Raw genomic sequence first — 18,517 nt, 5'->3', positions numbered from 1 at the left:
ATGGACCTTAAAGAATTTTAACAAATGGGGATAAAAGGAGAGATTATTTTAGGTATAAAACAAGGCATGTGCAAATTTTCAGAGGCTCAAAGCATAGGGCATGGCTCAGTCAATAGCAAATTGTTCTTAGTGACTGGTGTACATAGAAAGTCAGGGATGGTGACTAGAATGGTATTCTGAGGCCAGTGGTGACAATTGTATATTGGCAGTAAAGAATTTAGAATTTACACCATCAGCCAGGTGCAGTGGCTCATGCCTGTAATCCCAGCACTTTGGGAGGACAAGGCAGGTGGATCACCTGAGGTCAAGAGTTCAAGACCAGCCTGGCCAACATCGCGAAACCCCGTCTCTACTAAAAATACAAAAATTAGCCCAGCATGGTGGGGTGAGCCTGTAATCCCAGTTACTTGGGAGGCTGAGGCATGAGAATTGCTTGAACCTGGGAGGTGGAGGTTGCAATGAGCCGAGATCATGCCACTGCACCTCAGCCTGGGCAACAGAGTAAGATTCCATCTCAAAATAAATAAATAAATAAATAAAAGGATTTACATTGTCAACTCTGGGCAGTTGGGAGCAATTAAAAACTTCTAAGTAACACGTTGGAATTTTGCTTTACAAAACCAGAACTGAGAGTAACATGCTAGACTTAAATTGGTCATTTGAAAACATGTCATTTAATTATTGCATTTGAGTTAGGAGTTGGGTCATGTTATTATCTTCATTTATAGATGAAGATTTGAGGCTTAGGAAAGTGAATTACCCCAGGTCCTAATAGAAGTAGCCTCAAACCCTAATCTGCTCAACACTAAAGCCTAAGCTCACTACCATCATTTTACTATACAAAGTATAGTAGCACTGACCGAAGGAGTGAGGAGAAGGTACAGAGAGTTAAAGACAGCACCGGTTAAATGCTTACCCGGTGCTGATAGTTCTGTAAGAGATGTGGACAGGTACTCCATGGTTTTCACTAATCTCCTGTAAATTAGTCATGTCACACATTTATTCTATGTTGTGAATTTTGCACATCGTAAAGCATTCGTCTGTACGGTTCTTGGTAACAAGCATGATACTCCTGTTCATCAGTACTCTGGGACCAAGTGCACTGAAGACAATAGGAAGTTCAGCATCAGTGAAACGAAAAGAATCTGCCCAGAGCTCAGCTCAGTCCAAAGAAAAGAAGAAGAAGAAATCTGCACTGGATGAAATAATGGAGGTACAGTTTATGGACTGCGTATGGACACCTTAGAACCCAGGGAAAATTAAATCATTTCACCATTTATTAGATTAATAGAAAATTAGGAAAATTATCATATACGGACTAGGGAATAGTGACCTCACTACATACAGTTCCCTGAACCGGAGTTGGAGCCCCTCTAAATAGGTTTATTTATTTATTTATTTATTTTTTATTTTTTTGAGATGGAGTCTTGCTCTGTTGCCCAGGCTGGAGTGTAGTGGTATGGTCTCGGCTCACTGCAACCTCTGCCTCCCAGGTTCAAATGATTCTCCTGGCTCAGCCTCCTGAGTAGCTGGGATTACAGTCACCCACCACCACACCTGGCTAGTTTTTGTATTTTTAGAAGAGATGGGGTTTCACCATGTTGGCCAGGCTGATCTCGAACTCCTGACCTCAAGTCATCCAGCCACCTCGACCTCCCAAATGCTAGGATTACAAGTGTGAGCCACCATGTGCCACCTAAATAGTTTCCTTTTATGCCTCAGGTGCTGTCTTTGAAACTGCCTGTGTAGTTACGGTCAGTAGAATTCAATTAGAAATTGGAGTCCTCCGTGGTTGGCCTCCCTCCTTCAACTGCTACTCTCCTGTTGACTTTGACTTCCACTTAGCACCTCCTAGCTAGCAAGAGAAACCTGTGACATGTTTTTTTTTTTTTTTTTGGTTGTTGTTGTTGAGACAGAGTCTCTCTCTGTCACCCAGGTCAGAGTGCAGTTGCACAATCTCGGTTCACTGCAGCCCCCGCCTCCCAGGTTCAAGAGATTCTCCTGCCTCAGCCTCCGGAGTCGCTGGGATTACAGGCACCTGCCACCATGCCTGGCTAATTTTTTACATTTTTTATAGAGGCAGGATTTCACTATGCTGGCCAGGCTGATCTTGAGCTCTTGGCCTCAGGTGATCCGCTCGCCTCAGCCTCCCAAAGTGCTGGGATTACAAGGTGTGAGCCACTGCCCCCGGCTGGCTGTTCAGTCTTCTCTGTTCCTAGTCCTCACACCATGCAGGACGATCTAAAAAACTTCAAGTAAAATGTAAGATGAATATACTATGAAACTGAGTCCCTATTATATGCTGCACTTTGTGCAAGGCTCCGGGTCTGTAAGTAGAAAGAGAAACAGTCCTTGTTAGTCATGGAGCTTTCCTTCTAATGACAGAGCTGTTCAGCAGTGCGCCAGTGAATGATCACAAAATGCTGAGCGCCAAGGAGGTATGAGGGTAGGGCCTGGGGAGAGATCCTGTGAACCGTGCCTAGACAGGAGCAATCAGGCATCCGAAGGAAAGGCCTACGGGACTGGAGTGCAGCAAGCACATGGTGGCGTTTGAGGTCAGAGAGCCAGGAGGGCCAACACCACAGAGGTCTTGCACGCTGTGACAGGGAATTTTTAAATTTAATTTTATTCAAAGTAAAATGGAAAGCCTTCAACCTTCTTTGAATATAATGAATACTAATTTTAGAACATTGTTGAAAAGTTGAAGGATTTAAAATGAGTTTTTTTTCTTTTTTGAGATGGAGTGTGACTCTGTGACCCAGGCTGGAGTGCAGCAATGTGACCTCGGCTCACTGCAGCCTCCGCCTCACAGGTTCAAGCAATCTTGTGTCTGGGACTACAGGCGTGCACCACCATGCCTGGCTAATTTTTGTACTTTTAGTAGAGACGGGGTTTCACTGTGTTGGCCAGGCTAATCTCAAACTCCTGACCTCGTGATCCTCCCACCTCGGCCTCCCAAAGTGTTGGGATTACAGCCGTGAGCCACCGTGCCCAGCCTAAAATGAGGTTTCGAATCAACCAAGGGATTATTACATTGTTTGATCCCATTGAAAATTGGTACTTAGGGTTAACTGTAAGCAGTTGAGAAAGAAAAGGATTGGATATTTTTGCCAAAACAGCCAGACAGCACTCTTTTCTTTTGGTAAATAAACTCTCAGTTATTTACCTCTTGGTGGTATTTTTCTTCCCTTTCATTCATGAACTTTACTGTCATTTTTGAACAAGGAACCCCCTGTTTGCTACCAGGCTGTATGCTTAACCATGCCGTGCCACACTGATCCATGCGTTACGATTTTACTGCATGAAAACGTGGCCTCTTTTCCAGCTCCTGACAGTCACATGGGAGAAAGTGGGTGAGGGCAGGTACGGGCTGATCTTGCAGCTGGAAAAGGGGTTGTGTCTGTTTGCTTCCTAGGTCAGTTGACTTGCTTTATTACATACTTTTAAAAATGCAAGTTTTTTAAAATCAAAAACTAATGACAAATAATGTTTGTTTGTATTTATCAGAGCTTGCAAATTATGTCATTGGTCTTCTGTGAAGTAGAAGACTTCACAGTTTTATGGTGTTATTTTGTTAAATAGAATAGTATTTTGAAGTCCAATGAGAATTTTAAGGAGATAATTTTAAGACATTCTGTGTTCTACAGATTGAAGAGGAAAAGAAAAGAACTGCCCGAACAGACTACTGGCTACAGCCTGTAAGTATTCAGTTGGAGTTTCTTAAGTTCTAAATGTATGTTTAAGTGAATGATTTAATTAGCATTTAGTATAAGTAACTAAACTTTTCAAACATGTATAATCTATATAGATAGAGTTAGTTATAACTTATAATGACTTTTCTTTCTATTAGATCTTTAATTATTGGTTGCACTTCTATTGGAGGGTTACTTCATGCTTATAGACTAATGTTCCTTAAGTTTGGTGCTAAACTTGTTTATGGACATCTTGAATTTGAGCCAGAAATTTTCAATTTTTGCTATAAGACAAAAGGTTGTGTTTTCAGAAATGAGTAGAACTATAAATGCTCAAGTGTTGGTTTTCAATTTACAACTTACTGAAACTAGAATTGTCCATTTATTAATAGGTACATTGTGGAGAAAAGCAGGTTTTAATTTTACAAACTCAAGGGAGTTTTATATTTTATTGCTTATTTATTAATTTACTTTTGTTTTAAAAAATAATGTAAAAATAGTTTTTAAACATTTAACAATATTGTTAAATGACTATATTGATATTCTATTTTAGACTTACTGAGATGTGACATTTTCATGAAACTTTCAGAATGTCTTATTCTTTTTTTTATTTTTAAATAGAGACAAGGTCTTGCTCTATTGACCAGGCCGGTCTCAAACTCCTGGCTTCAAGCGATCCTCCCACCTCAGCTTCCAGAGTAGCTAGGACTACAAGCATGCACCACTAATGCCTGCTGATTTTTGTGTTTTTCGTAGAGACGAGGTTTTATTCTGTTGCCCAGGCTGGTCAACATAGCAGCCTCAAGTGATCCTCCTGCCTCAGGTTCCCAGGGTGTCAGGATTACTGGCCTAAGCCACTGTGCCTAATTTCTTTTTTTTTCTTTTGAGGTGGAGTTTTGCTCTTGTTGCCCATGTTAGAGTGCAGTGGCGTGATCTCAGCTCACCGCAGTCTCCACCTCCTGGGTTCAAGCGATTCTCCTGCCTCAGCCTCCCTAATAGCTGAGATTACAGGCATGGGCCACCATGCCCGGCTCATTTTGCATTTTTAGTAAAGACAAGATTTCTCCATGTTGGTCAGGCTGGTCTCAAACTCCAGACCTCAGGTGATCCACCTGCCTCAGCCTCCCAAAGTGCTGGGATTACAGGGGTGAGCCACCGCGCCCAGCCCACTGTGCTTAATTTTTAAACTCAGAAAGGAAATATTTTTAACAGATCTACTGTGGGCAAGGGCCGATAAGTACAGTGATGTAATGAATTATCTTCCAATTACTGGAGTGTGAACCCATGAGAGCCTTTGAGAAATTAGCCCAGAAAATAGTATGGCTAAATTGGAGAAGTTGTTTTGGTATTAATTGGCTTCATTTAGAAAGTCTTAAAAGAGAGACTTCCTTAAACATACCTTTCTACTATTAAATACCCTCTCCCCGAAGTCCTTCCTAAGGTTTTGTTAGTGTGATTTTAAGCATGGCTTTATGAAGTACTTGCGACCATGTCTTTGATATATTCACTTGAAGTAGAAAATATAGAATCTCTGCAGTGAATATTGCATTGTTAGGCAATTTAATTTTCATTATTAGCTCTTAGACAGCTAATCCAAATCAGGAAAAAATGGTAAAGAAGCAAACTCCAAATTCATTAATAGGAAATAAGTCCAGATTTTCCTCCCATTTGAGAATTGGATGCTCAGAAGAACAATACCTTTAGCTGTAACTAGTCTGGAGGAATCCCATTTGTACCAAAATTCAAAGCAAGCTCATGAGAAAGGGGCATTGTGAGAACTGTCCTGCACAAGCTCCAAGGCTCAGTGCCTTGCAGTTTCCAGTGAGTCTCTTGCAATCTGAGTTTTTGTCAGCAGTGAACACCTCAGTGCTTTTCACTTCCTGCAATGGAGAGAAAGAAACTATCTACGAAAGACATAAAGTACTAGAGTTGAGATTTACCGATAACAGTCCTAGATTTCCAGAACTCTTCAATGTAGAAATCAAACATTTTGTATATACATGTGTATATTTTTTTCCTCTTGCTAACCATGATGAACAGAAAGGGGAAGAATGAATAAAAGATTGCTAAGGAAATGTTTGCCATTGTTGGGAAGGCAGAGAACTCCAGCATTTCTTATTTGGCAGGGCAGTTACATTTTCCTGTGGTTTTGGGTGAACATAGTTTAAAAGGAAGAAGTAAATAAACGATCACTTCTGTCTTTCCTTTCATCTTTTTTGTTGTTGTTATTTTCTAGGAAATTATTGTGAAAATTATAACCAAAAAACTGGGAGAGAAATATCATAAGAAAAAGGGTATTGTTAAGGTAAGGACATGCAATTATGAATGGAATTTGTGAAAAAAGCTTGGGTCACTAAGTGAAGCTATTTTGGTATTTCTTGAAAATCAAGTCCTGGTAGCAGAAGTACTGTGTCTAAAATTCTTGATTATCCCATGAAATGGAAGCTGAATTCATGATTGTTGGAGAAATATTTCTTTTTCATCCATAGTTTATACTCAACGTTGATCTGTTTTCTTACTAGGACAGATTGTATGTATGAAGTCCCATCAGCACCTCTTCAAAACCTCAGCATGCGTGCCTTGCTTGTCAGTAAAATGTATTTTATTTTTTAATCATAGGCTATATATTAAAAGTAATGGCAAAAACTGCAATTACTTTTACACCAGCCTAATAATTATACTGTCAAGGTCTCACGAGAACTTCTTGTGTTTTGCTTGAGAGACTACCTTTTGGCTACTCTAGGATTTTATTTTTATTTTTATTTTTATTTTTATTTTTGAGACAGAGTCTGGCTCTGTTATCCAGGCTGGAGTGCAGTGGTACGATCTTGGCTCATTGCAGCCATCACCTCCTGGGTTCCAGTGATTCTCCTGCCTCAGCCTCCCAAGTAGCTGGGATTACAGGCACCTGCCACCGCTCCTGGCTAACTTTTGTATTTTTAGTAGAGACGGGATTTCACCAAGTTGGCTGAGTTGGTCTCGAACTTCTGACCTTAGGTGATCCACCCGCCTCAGCCTCCCAAAGTACCGGGATTACAGGCATGAGCCACCGCCCCCGGCCTACTCTGAGATTTTAAAGTTTGTATCAATATTCTAGGCCTTTTCTCCCTTTTTGCCTTTCCTAAATTTAGTTTTATTTTAGCACCCAGCCTTGTGCATGCCTGTTGCCCTTCTTCCACTGTACATTAAGCTAGACAAAACTACCCCTCTTGTTAGATTTCTTAAAGTCTTATTCCAGGACCACCAATCTGTTACTCTTTCCCGATGAAAACCTTTACTAAGCTTTGAATTGAGTTCTTTATTGAGAACCATAGGCTGGGAAATCATGTATGGAATCTAGAAAATAGTGTCATTTATAGAAGGAGTTACTCCTATCTTTTGATTGATGTTTTGTCTTCATTTCACTTACTTTTGTCCTTTTAAATGAGTGTGCACTTATTTCTTCTATTATAAAAGTGTTCATTTTACATGACAGGAAGTAATTGACAAATATACAGCTGTTGTGAAGATGATTGATTCTGGAGACAAGCTGAAACTTGACCAGACTCATTTAGAGACAGTAATTCCAGCACCAGGTAAATCTGTTTGCAGACCATTTAATACATATGCCATCAAAATGAGCGGTTCCATTCTTAAGCCCCTGTATTTTGACAGTGCTTGATGGTTGTAGTTATTTTTCTGTCTTGGCAACATTAACTGCCAGTGTAACTCATCTCTGTTTGGATTCAAGGGCATCGTAGTTGACTGGCTCCCTGGTGAAGCTGTTTTGTGGCATCAATGGATTTTCCTTTCCTGGAATACTTTTTTTTTTTTCCTGAAGCAAAACATAGACATATATGGATAGCATTTGTTATATTAGGCTTATGGTTATAGGTGGAGAATCTCTCATCTGAAATGCCTGGACTTTCACTCAGAAGTGTTTCCAATTTTGGATTTTGGAATATTTGCATATACATAATTGGATATCTTGGGGTTGGAACCCATGTCTTAACACAAAATTGATTTATGTTTTATTTTATTTTATTTTTATTTATTCATTTTTGAGACACAGTTTCACTCTGTCACCCAGGCTGGAGTGTAGTGGCACGATCTTGACTCACTGCAACCTTCACTTCCCGGGTCAAGCAATTCTCTTGCCTTAGCTTCCCAGGTAGCTGGGACTACAGGCATGCACCACCGCATCCGGCTAATTTTTGTGTTTTTAGTAAAGACGGGGCTTCACCATGTTGGTCAAGCTGGTCTCGAACTCTTGATCTCAAGTTATCCACCCACCTCAGCCTCTCAAAGGACTGGAATTGCAGGCGTGAGCCACCGCGCCCAGCCTCATTTATGTTTTATATACACCTTACACACATGACCTAAAGGTAATTTTATACAGTATTTTAAATAATTTTGATTGCATCTTTCTTGACAGTGACCTGTCACTGGAGGTCAGGTGTGGAATTTTCCACTTGTGGCATGATGTCAGCACTCAAAAAGTTTTAGATTTTGGAGCTTTTCAAATTTTGGGTTTTCAGATTAGGGATGTTCAACCTGTAATGTATTTGTTTAGCGCTCTGCGATAGTCAAGTGAAAGTCTGTGTTATTTTGCTTTTTTTCCCCCGTAGTTGTCTTTGCCTTCGGGAAACTTATCCGTATCTGAGTACAAACACTACTTTGACCAGATTGTTTGCTTCTGACTCAAAATCTTCCTGGGGGGTGTCATTGCCAATGTGGTGATAACATCAGTTCATGGAACTTCCAATTACCATATTCTTTATTCTTTTTTCCTCCTAAAGTAAAAATTTTTTTTACAAATTAGAAAAACTTGTGTTAGCTTTATTGTGGTAGAATTGATGTACAATAAATCACACATATGTAAAGTATACAATTTGGTAAGTTTGAACATTGTCTACTTCATAAAACCACCACTACAATCAAGATGATGGATAAATCCCCTCATTTCCCTCTCTAATCCCTCCCTCCTCCCTTGTGCTCCTACATCCCCCGTCTTCCTCGGCATCTGCTGACATGCTTTCTGTCACTATAATTCAGTTCTTATTTTTCTAGAATTTTATATAAATTAAGTTTCTATAAATATAAATGTGTCCTGTTTTCTGGTCTGGCTGCTTTTACTCAGCATAATTATTTTGGATTCACCTATGTGGTGGCATGTATCTGTAGTTCATTCTTTTTTCTTGCTATATGTCATTGTATGGATATGCAGTATTCCCCCCTTATCCTATACCTTCCAAGACCACCAGTGAATGCCTGAAACCATGGATAGTACCAAACACTATATATACTATGTGTTTTTCCTACATATATACCTATAATAAAGTTTAACTTATGAATTAGGCACAGTAAAAGATTGAGAATAATAACTAATAATAAAAGAGCAATTATAATAAATATACTATAATAAAAGTCATGTGAATGTGGTCTCTTTCTCTCAAAATATTTTATTGTACTGTATACACCTATTTTTGGACCGCGCTGACTGAGAGTAACCAAAACCTGGGATAAGGGGGGACTCGTGTACCACTTTGTTTACCCAGTTATCTCTTGATAGACATTTGGCTTATTTACAGCTTTTGGCTGTTAAAACTTCTGTGAACATATATGTACAAAGCTTTGTGTGGATATCTGGTTTCTTTTCTCTTGGGTGAATACATAGAATAGCTCAGTCACATGGTAGGTATAACTTTAAAGTTTTGTAAAACTGCCAAACCATCTTATGAATTTTGCAAAGAGACAAAGTAAGCTAAATTTTCTCTGATTACTTCTGGACTCTGAACATTTTCTCCAAGTACCTTATATTCCTTGCAGTCTAAAAGTAAAACATCTCAAAAAAAAAAAAGAAAAAAAAAGAACTTCTAAGAAAAAGGGTTTTGTTTTTTGTTATGTTTATTAAGTGTAGTACATTTTTGTACATTGCTATAACAAGTTAGAAGAAAAATGGAGATATTTCTTTGCATTAATTTTTATATTCTTTTCCATCATAGGAAAAAGAATTCTAGTTTTAAATGGAGGCTACAGAGGAAATGAAGGTACCCTTGAATCCATCAATGAGAAGACTTTTTCAGCTACTATCGTCATTGAAACTGTAAGTTTGTTTATACAAAGACAGAAATTTCAAAGTGCTTTAAAAATGTGCCATAGTGTTTTTTAATTGGATTGTTCTTTATTTTAGAATTTGAGTTTTTTATTAGCCTTGTATCCTACTTGGAAATCTGTAAACTTATTTTCTCTAATGACTCTGCCATTGCTAAAGTATTTTATTTTCTGATTACAAAAGAAATGTTACTCATGCATAAAACCTGAAAAACATATTTTAATTTAATATAAATAAATAATTATAAAAATTAATTATAATCCCCAAGCCCAACAATAAACCCCATTAATATTTTGGTCTGTTCCTTTTCAATCTTGGTATTTTATGAAAGTGTGTATAATGGGTACCGTTTTATATCCTTTTTTCCCCTCATATTGAATATAAAACTCAATTTGGTATAGTGAAGTTAGTGGGGGAAGTATAGTCATTGTCAAGAGGGAGGGAACCACAGAGGTCACCCACTTTTTTAAATGTCTTCCTTTTTTTCATAAAGGATTTAAGGTAGCAGAGATCAATACAGTAATTTAAAGAACTCTGACATATAAATAAAGTTGGTTATTGACTTAGAACTGATATTTCGGCTGGGCGCGGTGGCTCAAGCCTGTAATCCCAGCACTTTGGGAGGCCGAGACGGGCGGATCACGAGGTCAGGAGATCGAGACCATCCTGGCTAACACTGTGAAACCCCATCTCTACTAAGAAATACAAAAAACTAGCCGGGTGAGGTGGCGGGTGCCCGTAGTCCCAGCTACACAGGAGGCTGAGGCAGGAGAATGGCGTAAACCCGGGAGGCGGAGCTTGCAGTGAGCTGAGATCTGGCCACTGCACTCCAGCCTAGGCGACAGAGCGAGACTCCGCCTCAAAAAAAAAAAAAAGAACTGATATTTCACTGACAGGTCTGTGACTGAGGCCTGAGATACCTTCAGAAAGAAAGTTTCCTTTTAGAACTCTGAACTACTGCACTGCATATCTTTGATGCTAAACAAAAGAATTTTTCATCTCCAGTACAGTCCGTTTTAGTATTTCTGGGGGAGCTTGGGAGTAATAGATCACTAAGAGAGTTTAATGAAAGTTCAGACTCTTCAAAACGTTGCACATAATTTGCTAAATTTTCTTTGTTCTCTTGGGGAGTTTATAGGACCCCTAAGCCCCTGGGCCTGTTAGAGAATATGTGTCTAGGAAGGTTTTCTGGAAAAACCATTTAGGTCCTTATTTGAGAGAATTCTCATTTCAGTAAATCAAGCTTTTCTTTTCTTTTTTTCTGTCTGATCCTGACAATGCTAACCTAGAAACTGTTACTTGCTAACTGTTACTGACTAATGTAAACTAAGGGGAAAAAAGGGAAAAAGGACTCTTACTTGGCATTGAGGAACATGTCAGTCTGACTAAATTAGCAGATTGAGTTTTAACAAAAAACTCTAAGATTTTCTCTGACTCTATCAGCATAAGGCAATAGAAAATCCAGTATTTCCTTGACAACTTGCTTATCCTTCCCTTATTAATTTCTTTTTTTTTTGCATGGACCATGCGTGAAACTTACCTTATTAATTCCATAGCACTATCAAATGCAGATCCTGTTTCATGTTTTCATCTCAGGGAAACACAAAACAACTGATTACTGTTGAGGCTGTGTTGAGTTCCATCTCGATACCTTTGGTTTGCAGGTTGTGTCCATTCATCAGAAGCTAATTTCTCACCTTCTGCACTGTAGACCCAGTTTCATCTTCTGTACTGAGGTAGAACTTAGGAGCAAATCCACATGAAAAGCCTTTCTGTTTGATTGCAGAGCAACATGTAGTTCTTTTAGAAGAGGGAATCTACCAGCTGGACATGGTGCCTCAACCCTGTAATTCCAGCACTTTGGGAGGCCAAGGGGGATGGATCACCTGAGGTCAGGAGTTCGAGACCAGCCTGGCCAACATGGAGAAATCCCATCTCCACTAAAAATGCAAAAATTAGCTGGGCACGGTGGCAAATACCTGTAGTCCCAGCTCGGGAGATTGAGGCAGGAGAATCGCTTGAACCTGGGAGGCAGAGGTTGCAGTGAGCCGAGATTGTGCCACTTCGGCCTGGGTGACAGAGCGAGACTCCATCTCAAAAAAAAAGGGAATCTATCTCTTAATTTTTTTTCTACTGTTCTTCAGGCTCTCCTCGTTAAAAAAAAAAAAACAAAAATATCTCTGTATGTGCATGTGTCGCCACTTGAACTTTGCAAGTGGTTATTTTTATCATTTCTGGCACCTTAAGTTTTCATGTCATTGGTAGTGTTTGAAATTTATGCATCTATTAAGCAGATTTTTAACACCTAATAAATTGTTCCTAAATAGCTTCTGCTTTTTAGCTATTTACTCTATAAACTCAAATGTCTGGCTCCCTTCTTATTCTCCAGATTTGTGGTTCTTATCAGAAAAATGCAATTGACCATAGACCATTAAACACGATAATGAAAAATCCAACCTAGGTTATACTTTATCTGGGAACTTAATTCTTTTAAATATGATAATTATTTGTTGTTAACGGAAGCAGTAAAAAAAATGTTAAAATCTCAGTTCCAGGGTTAGGGTCATCATCATTGTCATCATTATCATCACATTATATTTTGCAAGGGAAAGGATTAACTGTCAAATTTTATTTTTATTTATTTATTTATTTATTTTCAAGACAGAGTCTCACAAAAGATTTTTTTTTTTTTTTTTTTTGAGACGGAGTCTCGTTCTATCCCCCTGGCTGGAGTGCAATGGCACGATCTCGGCTCACTGCAAGCTCTGCCCCCCAGGTTCACGCCATTCTCCTGCCTCAGCCTCCTGTGTAACTGGGACTACAGGCGCCCACCACCGCGCCCGGCTAATTTTTTGTATTTTTAGTAGAGACGGGGTTTCACCATGTTAGCCAAGATGGTCTTGATCTCCTGACCTTGTGATCCGCCCGCCTCGGCCTCCCAAAGTGCTGGGATTACAGGCGTGAGCCACCGCGCCTGGCTAAACCAAAGATTTAATAATAATTAGAGTTGAAAATTATTGAGCTCTCACTCATATTAAATTCTAGGTCTAGTCACTTTATATGAAATGACTCATTTATGTTTCCCAGCAACCCAATCATAGAGACATTACTATTATTTCCACTGGGAGATAATGGGGCACAGAGAGGAAACTGAAGGACAGAGAGCTTAAATCAGTTGTTGAAAGTGAGATTTGAACTTGGGGAGTGTGGGTCCACAGCCCATATTCTCTGTGTTCCCAGGTTATATCCGCTTTAGTGATAGAAGATATCTTTCATTAATTAAGTTTTCCTCTTTCTCTTTTTGTTCGATATGAAAGAAGAAAATAAATTTAAAGTTGGACTCTTTTTATAATATAGACTAGTGTAACTATGACAGCCAACCTCAACAAACCTGTTTGAGTATCTGTAATGCTTACAAAATGACATTTCCTATAAAAAAAAAAGAAAACCCCAAATGGACAATGGCACAAACATGGTAGAAGTTAACGTTTCACTCTAAAAACCCCAAGTGGGTTTTTTTGATCAGGGAACTCTTTTCTAAGAGGTGATTTGTGACCCAGGGTCCTTCCAGCTAATGGCTCTACTGCCCTCAAGTGGCATATCCTGTTGCCGTGTCTGTGTGCATTGGGCAGGCAAAAGGAGCTTGGCAGATTGTGTTTTGGGGATAGCACGTTTGGACCATCACTTCTGTTTGCTTCCCTGGGCTTGGAGCTCCATGCATGGCCATAGCTAACCACAAGGGAGCTAGGAAATTAGCTATTTATCCAGGAAGCAGAGGAGATACTGAACAGCTAGCGGGTCTCTGCCACAATATCTATTGATAACGTATGTCAGATGTCACAGAAGAAAATATGGATTTTCTTAATGAGGATGCCATAGCTTATTCTTAAAATTCATAGATGTATACAAATGTTAACTACCTTAATGATATTTTAGGGATACGGAAAAGGCAAATTTGTATCCATAAGTATGGTGTCGTTTTTTTGTCTTTTAGGAATGTGTGTTTTTAACCTTCTTTTAAATTATTTTAATTTGTAGGGCCCTTTAAAAGGACGCAGAGTGGAAGGAATTCAATATGAAGACTTTTCTAAACTCGCCTGAGTTTGAAAATGTGTTAACAATACATTAAAATCTTAAAGCATCAAATTGGTGTTCGCCAGGGCATTATGAGACTCTACTGTGTTAGGGTATTCTTTTGTATTAAAAAAACAGGTTTTTGAAAATATTACTGTATAGTTGTTCAGCTAAACTTTGAGAACAATTTAATTATGTCTCATGAAGTATCAAAACTATGTAATTTTGTCCTTGTTATTTTTGTTTCCTTTGTAATTTACTTGATGAATTTATATCTTCATTAAAGAATGTTATTATAAAGTGTTTTATATATGACAATTTAGAATCATGTAATTGGAGGAAATCCTTCATACACTCTAAATGTATATTTTCAGTAGTAGAGAAGTAAAGTTGAACTACAAGTGTAATTAAATTTTAAACGTAAAACTATAAATACAGAAGCAGCTTTATTGTGGTAATAATTCATATACCATTCAGACCACTCATTTAAAATATACATACAATTCAGTGGTTTTCAGTATTTTTGCAGAGTTGTGCAACCATCACCACTGTCTGATTTTAAAACACTTTCATGCCCCAAAATGAAGCCCTGTAATAGTCAGTTGCTATTTTTCCCCTCTGCCCTAGCCCTAGGCAGCCACTAATGTACTTTCCGTCTCTATGGATTTCCCTTTCTGGACATTTCTTATAAATGGAATCATATAATACATGATCTTTTATGACTGGCTTCTTACACTTAGCATCATGTTTTCAAGGTTTATCCATGTGGTAGCATGTAGGCCTGCTTCATTTGTTTTTGTGGCTGTGTAATATTCCACTGTATGGATGTACCATATTTTGTTTATCCATTCATCAGTTGATAAACATTTGGATTGTTTCTACTTTTTGACTTTTGTGAATAATGCTGCCATGATCATCCATTTACAGGATTTTATGTGAACAGAAGCTTTTGATTCTGCCAAACTCTTCCAGAGCAGCTATACCATTTTACAGTCCCACCAGCAATGTTGAACTATACAGTTTTATTTGTTTTTAATTTTTTTACTTTTAGAGACAGGGTCTCACTACGTTACCCAGACTGCTCTCAAACTCCTGGGCTCAAGTGATCCTCCTGCCTCAGCCTCCCAAAGTGCTAGGATTGCAAGCATGAGCCACAGCACCCTGCCTAACTATACAGTTTGAAATAAGTAGGGCAGTATATTATTAGGGAATGCAAAAGACAGGAAACCCACACTTGCCTGTGCCAAAGGAAAAGAAGAGAAGGGATATTTATGGTGCACATGACTGAAAGGAGCAGACGCCAGCTTCCAGAGCAGTGGGACCAGGTGTCACCAGCCTTCCCAGGCTTGCATTCTGTCTCTGGCTTCCTGTGCTGGCTCTCTACATTTACATTCTTGGGCACTCGAGGTTTACATCTTACCCTTCAGCAGCACCAGGAAGAGAGAGATGATCTATCTTTTCTTTTTCTTTTTTTTCTTTTTTTGAGATGCAGTCTCACTCTGTTGCCCAGGCTGGAGTGCAGTGGCACAGTCTCGGCTCACTGCAACCCCCACCTCCTAGGTTCAAGCCATTCTCCTGCCTCAGCCTCCTGAGTAGCTGGGACCACAGGCATGTGCCACCACGCCCAGCTAATTTTTGTAATTTTAGTAGAGACGAGGTTTCACCATGTTGGCCAGGATGGTCTCGATCTCCTGACCTTGTGATCTGCCCGCCTTGGCCTCCCAAAGTGCTGGGATTACAGGCATGAGCCACTGCGCCCGACCTCTTTTTTTTTTTTTTCTTTTTTTTCTTTTTTGAGATAGGGTCTTGCTCTGTCACCCAGCCTGGAGTGCAGTGGCACAATCATGGCTGACTGCAGCCTCATCCTCCTGGGCTTAGGTCATTGAGTCTCCCACCTCAGCCTCCCAAGTAGCTGGGACTACAGGCATGCACTACCATGCCTGGCTAATTTTTTTGATTTTTAGTAGAGACAAGGTCTTGCAATGTTGCCCAGGCTGGTCTCAAAGTCTTGAGCTCAAGCAGTCTTCCTGCCTCGGCCTCCTAAAATGTTGTAATTACAGGTGTGAGTTACCACACCTTGCCTGAGTTGATCTTCTATAAGAGTTCAAACAAAAAACAGACCACACCAAGATGATCACTTCAAACATGAGGATGGGAATATGCTGACGTTAGACACAGGTACGGTGCCAACCCCTGGGATATCTCTCTTTAATTGAGAGTCAGGGAGGGCTGACAGCTTCTATTCTCAGAAGGTGGGAGAACATATGCTGTTAGCAGAAATGTAAGAGGCAGTAAAGAAATACTAGCAGGATGATGTCAGTAGCTTTACAGAAAATGTTCTTCAGGGATGAATTAAGGTTTTTTCATAGTAACCTGCCAGCATAGTATGGAAAGCAACTGGGTTTTGGGTGTGGGCAGTCTTTAGATCAAATTCTGGCAGTTCTGTTCATTAGCTTTGTAATATTAGAATGTTAACGTTCTTGAATTGCGATGTTTTTAATGTATAAATTGTCAAAATGTTTTTCTGCAGGGTTGGTGTGAGACCTACAGAAAATACATATAAAGCGTCAGACATGAAGTCCAGCACATAGTAGGTGTTGAATAAATGGCAGTGAGTGGTCATGTCCGGAAATGGAGCCAAGAAGTTGAGCCTGGACTACTAAGAATCTGGCCTGAAGACCCGGGAGGCGGAGCTTGCAGTGAGCCGAGATTGTGCCAGTGCACTCCAGCCTGGGCGACAGAGCAAGACTCCGTCTCAAAAAAAAAAAAAAAAAAGAATCTGGCCTGAAGAATTTCAAAAAGGAGAATGGTTCTCCCTGATAACAAATAGTGATGAGTAAAACCTGACAAATTACATTTGCCTCCCCCAAATATGTAAGCTTGGAATCAACTCGGTGGTTTTCTTCAGAGAAAAGCTGTTTCATGTCTGCCTCCCACATTTAATTCTCCAACATGTTTCCGAAATTATTTCAGAATGAAATGAGGTAGCATACTTGAGGTTAAATTCAATAAAAAATATCTGAAGCATAAAAATACGATTCTAGATGTGACAGTTTTTTCCCTCGAGTTCGTAGAGCCTGATAGTGTTTATGCTAAGCAGAATGACTACAGATAACTAACAACAGGTCTTATGATTAGACTTTTATTTTTGAAGCATCATAAGCTATTTTTCTTTTTTTCGAACATAGACTTTACTTATTAGAGCAGTTCCTGTGGGTTTTGACAAATGTACAATGACATGGATCTGCCACTGTAGCATCACACAGAACAGCTTCACTGCCCTAGAAGTTTCCTGTGTTCTGCCTGTTCCCTGTCTCCCCCCAGATCTCTGCTGACCATTGATCTTTTTACTGTCTCCCTAGTTTTGTCTCCATCGAAGCTCATATAGTTGGAGTCGTAGAGTGTGTAGCTTTTTGTGATTGGCTTCTTTCACCTAGTAGAGCATACACATGTAAGGTTCCTCCGTGTTGGTTTGGTTAGGTTTTTGTGGCTCAGTAGCACACTTCATTTTAGCACTGAATAATATTCTATTGTCTGAATGCACCACACTTTATGCACTCACCTACTGAAGGATATCCTGGTTGCTTCCAAGGTTTGGAAATGATGAATAAAGCTGCTACAGATATCTGTGTGCAGGTATTTTCTGGATAGATGTTTTCAACTTACCTATGTAAAGACCAAGGAGCACAATTGCTGGATCATATGCCAAGAGTCTTCTGAGAAACTACCCAACTGTCTTCCAGGGTGACTGTACCATTTTGTATTCAAACAATCAATGAGTGAGAGTTCCTGTTGCTCCCCATCTCCACCAGCATTTGATGCTGTCAGTGTTCTGGATTTTGGCCACCCTAATAGGTGTACAACGGGATCTTATCGTTGCTTTAATTTGCATTTCTTTGATGAAGTATGATGTGGGGCATCTTTTCATGTGCTTATTTGCTGCCTGTATATCTTCTTTGGTGAGATGTCTTTCAGGATTTTTGCCCACTATTTAATTGGGTGACTCATTTTCTTATTGTTGAATTTTAAGAGTTCTTTGTATATTTCAGTTAAGTGTTCTTTATCAAATGTGTCTTTTGCAAATATTTTCTCTCAGTCAGTGGCTTGTCTTATTTTGTTTTAAGCTATTCTTTTTTTAACAACTGACTTGAGGTCATATCAAATTATTGGTTTTGTTGTCCTGAGAGACCAAATTCTATTTTCTTCATTAGAATCTCATTAAATCTCATTTGCTGATTTTTCCTTTGTCTTCTGGCATCTACTTCTAACTGCCTAACAGTTAGAAGTAAACTTCTAACAGTTTCAGTTTTTCTGACATGATTGCATCAAATTCATTCAGCCAGCATTTATGGAGTGCCTTCAGTAGGTAAGCCATCGTACTGGAGATATGAGTGAGAAGCAAATAGAGACCCAAGGTGTGTGTTATAGGAATTGACAATGTTCAATGATAATCAAATGAAATGATAGGCCAGTAAGAGAAACTTGATCATGTATAGCAGCTACTTGAAAATCTGCCCTGACTGCTAGGCCTGAGAAACTGTTGACTGATACCAGTATATACCTCAGTTCCTACTTGGGTAAGATGGAATCACAGGATCAGAATATGATCAGCCTTTTTTTTTTTTTTTTTTTTTTTTTTTTTTTTTGAGACAGACTC

The 18,517-nt window shown here is 39.3% G+C and overlaps 1 protein-coding gene across 2 annotated transcripts in view; it reads left to right on the top strand.

Annotated features, from left to right (window-relative positions):
- The window catches only part of KIN (Kin17 DNA and RNA binding protein), a 34,958-nt gene extending 20,391 nt beyond the window's left edge, over window positions 1-14,567 (top strand). Inside the window, exons 8-13 of one of the 2 annotated variants that reach the window (XM_008002222.3) lie at window positions 1,084-1,213; window positions 3,648-3,698; window positions 5,929-5,997; window positions 7,168-7,267; window positions 9,677-9,777; window positions 13,825-14,567. In XM_008002222.3, the coding sequence (XP_008000413.3) occupies window positions 1,084-1,213; window positions 3,648-3,698; window positions 5,929-5,997; window positions 7,168-7,267; window positions 9,677-9,777; window positions 13,825-13,887 (514 nt within the window). In that variant the 3' untranslated portion in view covers window positions 13,888-14,567. Of the gene's footprint in view, window positions 1-1,083; window positions 1,214-3,647; window positions 3,699-5,928; window positions 5,998-7,167; window positions 7,268-9,676; window positions 9,859-13,824 lie in introns of those variants that run through there. The other variant, XM_037983324.2, reaches the window with a different exon arrangement.
- Window positions 14,568-18,517: the final 3,950 nt, after the last annotated feature.

The sequence above is a fragment of the Chlorocebus sabaeus genome, chromosome 9, assembly GCF_047675955.1.
Source record: "Chlorocebus sabaeus isolate Y175 chromosome 9, mChlSab1.0.hap1, whole genome shotgun sequence".
NCBI lineage: Eukaryota > Metazoa > Chordata > Mammalia > Primates > Cercopithecidae > Chlorocebus > Chlorocebus sabaeus.
The sequence above is the reverse complement of the archived record's forward strand: the minus strand, read 5'-3'. Positions and strand labels throughout refer to the sequence as shown.